General features: G+C 53.3%; 1 protein-coding gene across 1 annotated transcript; it reads left to right on the top strand.

Annotated features, from left to right (window-relative positions):
- Positions 1-270: 270 nt before the first annotated feature.
- Positions 271-2,411, top strand: LOC128276100 (E3 ubiquitin-protein ligase TRIM37-like). The gene is made up of 4 exons (XM_053014569.1): positions 271-1,038; positions 1,124-1,579; positions 1,655-1,861; positions 1,957-2,411. The coding sequence occupies exons 1-4, from the start codon at positions 308-310 to the stop codon at positions 2,348-2,350; spliced, it is 1,788 nt and encodes a 595-aa protein (XP_052870529.1). The 5' UTR covers positions 271-307; the 3' UTR covers positions 2,351-2,411.
- The last annotated feature ends 469 nt before the right edge of the window (positions 2,412-2,880 follow it).

Here is a 2,880-nt window from a genome sequence, read left to right as displayed (position 1 = left end):
CGCCCCGTGAAATCGGTGAAAATATTTCGAACGTTAATTTTCGTGCCATTTTGTGACATTTCAAAGCATTTTACAGTGCCTACAGGTTAAGTGTTTTACAAAGTTACACGCAGGTGTTGCAGTTAGTTTCAGTGTTGATAACCGCGGGTTCCATTCAGTTCATCGCAACACATCACTGTTTACACCAACCGTACCAACCGATAATCCTTTTCTAGGTCGATGGCCTAGCTAATCGGCGCGAGTTGGAAATCAGTTCGAGATCAACCAACGCTTATCAGCGGCTTGAATCGAATCAGCATCAGCTTCCATGGCATCCGGCACGGTCGATCAGGTGGTGCAGTTGCTCGGCGAGTCGATCGAATGTCAGATCTGCCTGAAGACCGTCGAAGATCCGCGGCTTTGTCCTCAGTGCTCCAAGTTGTTCTGCGACTCGTGCATCCGCCAGTGGATGCAGAGAGTGGACAGTGAACATGGAAACACCGCCTGCCCGAACTGTGCGTGCCCGAGTCGGCTGGAAGATTTCGTCAAGTTTCGCAGTGGCAGTGCTATCGCGGCGTGTAAAGCGATCGTTGACGGGTACGACAACGGCGGCGATGGAACGGGATCCGCGAGGGAGCCTCACCAGAGCGTCGGTGCCGAGAAAATACAGCAGCGCCTTCGAAAGATGCTCCTCGAGGCGGAGGCCACGTTCATTGAAACGGACCAGCGCATCACGCAGGAGCTCGAAAAGCAACGGACACTGTTGAAGCAGTGCAAGGACAATCTCATCAAGACGATCAACATTATGGTGCAGCAGGAGTTGAAGGATATCCACCAGCAGTTTAACGCCAAAACGGCCGAGGTCAACGCGTGGGCCGAAATACTGGGCAAAACGCTGGACAAACATCAGTTCACCTTGCTGGCGACGAAGCAAACGCTTGAAGCGGCACCGGCGGAAGATCTGGTCCAAAAGCAGCCGGAGCTTGAGAAGACGTGCGCCAAGCTGTCCGATGATCTGAAAGCCATCTCACCCAACGTCAAACCGCACCGTTTCAATAGGTAAATGGGTTGTGTGCTGCCGGATGACGGAACGCGACAAGCACTTATCAGAGAGATCTCTGGCCACCTTCCTTCCGCTTCACAGCCACCTGATTCCGGAACCCTCGTCCTGGAGGTTCTCGGTGCGCAAATATTCGGCCATAGGGCGCACGAATGAAATACAGTATTCCGATCTCGTCACGGATGACATCGGCTCGGTCTGGCGGTTGGAAGTGCACCCGAACGGGTACGATGATGCGAAGAACACTTCGCTCAGTATTTTTCTCCAACTGTACGAGGGCATCGAGGGACGCTACCATTACTCGGTGGAGCTGCTGGGGCCGACCAGAAACCATCGGTACGAAGACGAGTCCTACTTTGAGCTACGCAAAGGCTGGGGACAGAACCATTTCATTGACCTGAAGTCACTACAAGAGTCGTTTCTGGTGGACGACGGCTTCGAGTTGGTGTTTTCCGTACGATCTCTGAACCTGATCGATAAGTACGAGAAGGTAAAGAAAAAAGCCACCCTCCTGGCCACCGAAGTGGAGCAGCTGAAAAAGTGAGTGCTGGTGTCGAGAGCGGAACCATCGGATGGTTGGTGGTAACATTCCATGGTCTTGTTACCTTGTTACAGAGAGGCCAGACCAGACTGCCTGAACCAGGTCGTTAGCGTCCGAAACGTGGTGGAAGCCACGAAAGCCTCCTCCTGTCTGTATTCAGAAGTCCTCAACGATGATCTCGGTGGCAGCTGGCGACTACATGTCTACCCGGGCGGAACCGATGAGTGTAGAGGCACCTTTCTGGGCGTTTTTCTCGAGCTGTGCAGCGGTATCTCGAACAAGTAAGGCCCCCGGCTGGAACTTCAAAGCGATAAACCATTCAACCCAACCCAAGCAAATAACCACAAGACCCATAATCTTCCTCCTTCCGACGCAGGTACGAATTTAGCGTGTCCCTGTTGCACCGGACGGACAAAAAGGTCGTCAAGAAAACGCTCGACTTCTGCTTCCTCCCGACGCAGCCATTCGGCTGGAAAACGTTCTTGGGCCGCGAAGACTTCATCAACGGTGGCTACATCCAGAAGGATTCCCTTTCGCTGCGGATCACCGTGAAGCCCCCGAATGCGCTGCAAAAGTTCAACTACCTGCGCCAGTACCACGAACGGGCGCTGGCCAACGTGCAGCAGCAACTATCGAGACAGGATGCGCCGGTCGGCGAAGGGCCCAGGCCGACGACCTCGCAGGAACCATTCGAGGCACGGCTACGCAAAACGTCGATCAGTTTCGTCAAGAACCTGTTCACCAAATCCTCTAGCCAGGATCAGCCGTGAAATGATCCTGCGAGTTCCAGTGGCTCAGCCCGTCCGTGGGAGCGTTACTTTTCGCTGTGCAATAAACAACTTCATTCTCATGATTCGTCTTTCACTACAATAAGAGTAAACTTTCAAAAATTACTGAGCCATGTGCGGCATAAATTTTGAATTTTATTTTCGCCAGTCACGCGTTTGGCGGTGACTTACAGTGAACCCAGAGGAGAGGCCATAGATCACCACCGGAGTGGCGATCGGACGCACGTGAGAACCATCTAACCGAGCACTGGACCCCGGCATCACCCTTTACCGATGCCCGCTGAATCTTGTTTTGCGCGCTGAACTTGATCTTACAGCCGGCAGCCAACGGTCGGCCGTAAAGGTTGATGTCAAAAGTCGTGCCTTGCGTAAAGAGGCACCCCAAGATCCTCGCCGTAGCTCCGGATCAGAACGGGACGAATGTTGTGCGTCACGACTTCGGGGCTTCTAATGCGGTCCGGTCCACGAAAACTCACCGTCGGCTCGGTAGCATCTATAATTATGTCGTATTA

Source organism: Anopheles cruzii, unplaced genomic scaffold (genome assembly GCF_943734635.1).
Source record: "Anopheles cruzii unplaced genomic scaffold, idAnoCruzAS_RS32_06 scaffold00492_ctg1, whole genome shotgun sequence".
NCBI classification, from domain to species: domain Eukaryota; kingdom Metazoa; phylum Arthropoda; class Insecta; order Diptera; family Culicidae; genus Anopheles; species Anopheles cruzii.
This window is presented reverse-complemented; position numbering and strand designations above follow the sequence as displayed.

Excerpts from the sequence above, each read along its gene's own strand:
- LOC128276100 (XM_053014569.1), top strand. The coding sequence starts at position 308 with ATGGCATCCGGCACGGTCGATCAGGTGGTGCAGTTGCTCGGCGAGTCG. Across the intron at positions 1,580-1,654 it reads GAAGTGGAGCAGCTGAAAAA|AGAGGCCAGACCAGACTGCC; the intron begins GTGAGTGCTGGT and ends ACCTTGTTACAG. Across the intron at positions 1,862-1,956 it reads TGCAGCGGTATCTCGAACAA|GTACGAATTTAGCGTGTCCC; the intron begins GTAAGGCCCCCG and ends CTTCCGACGCAG.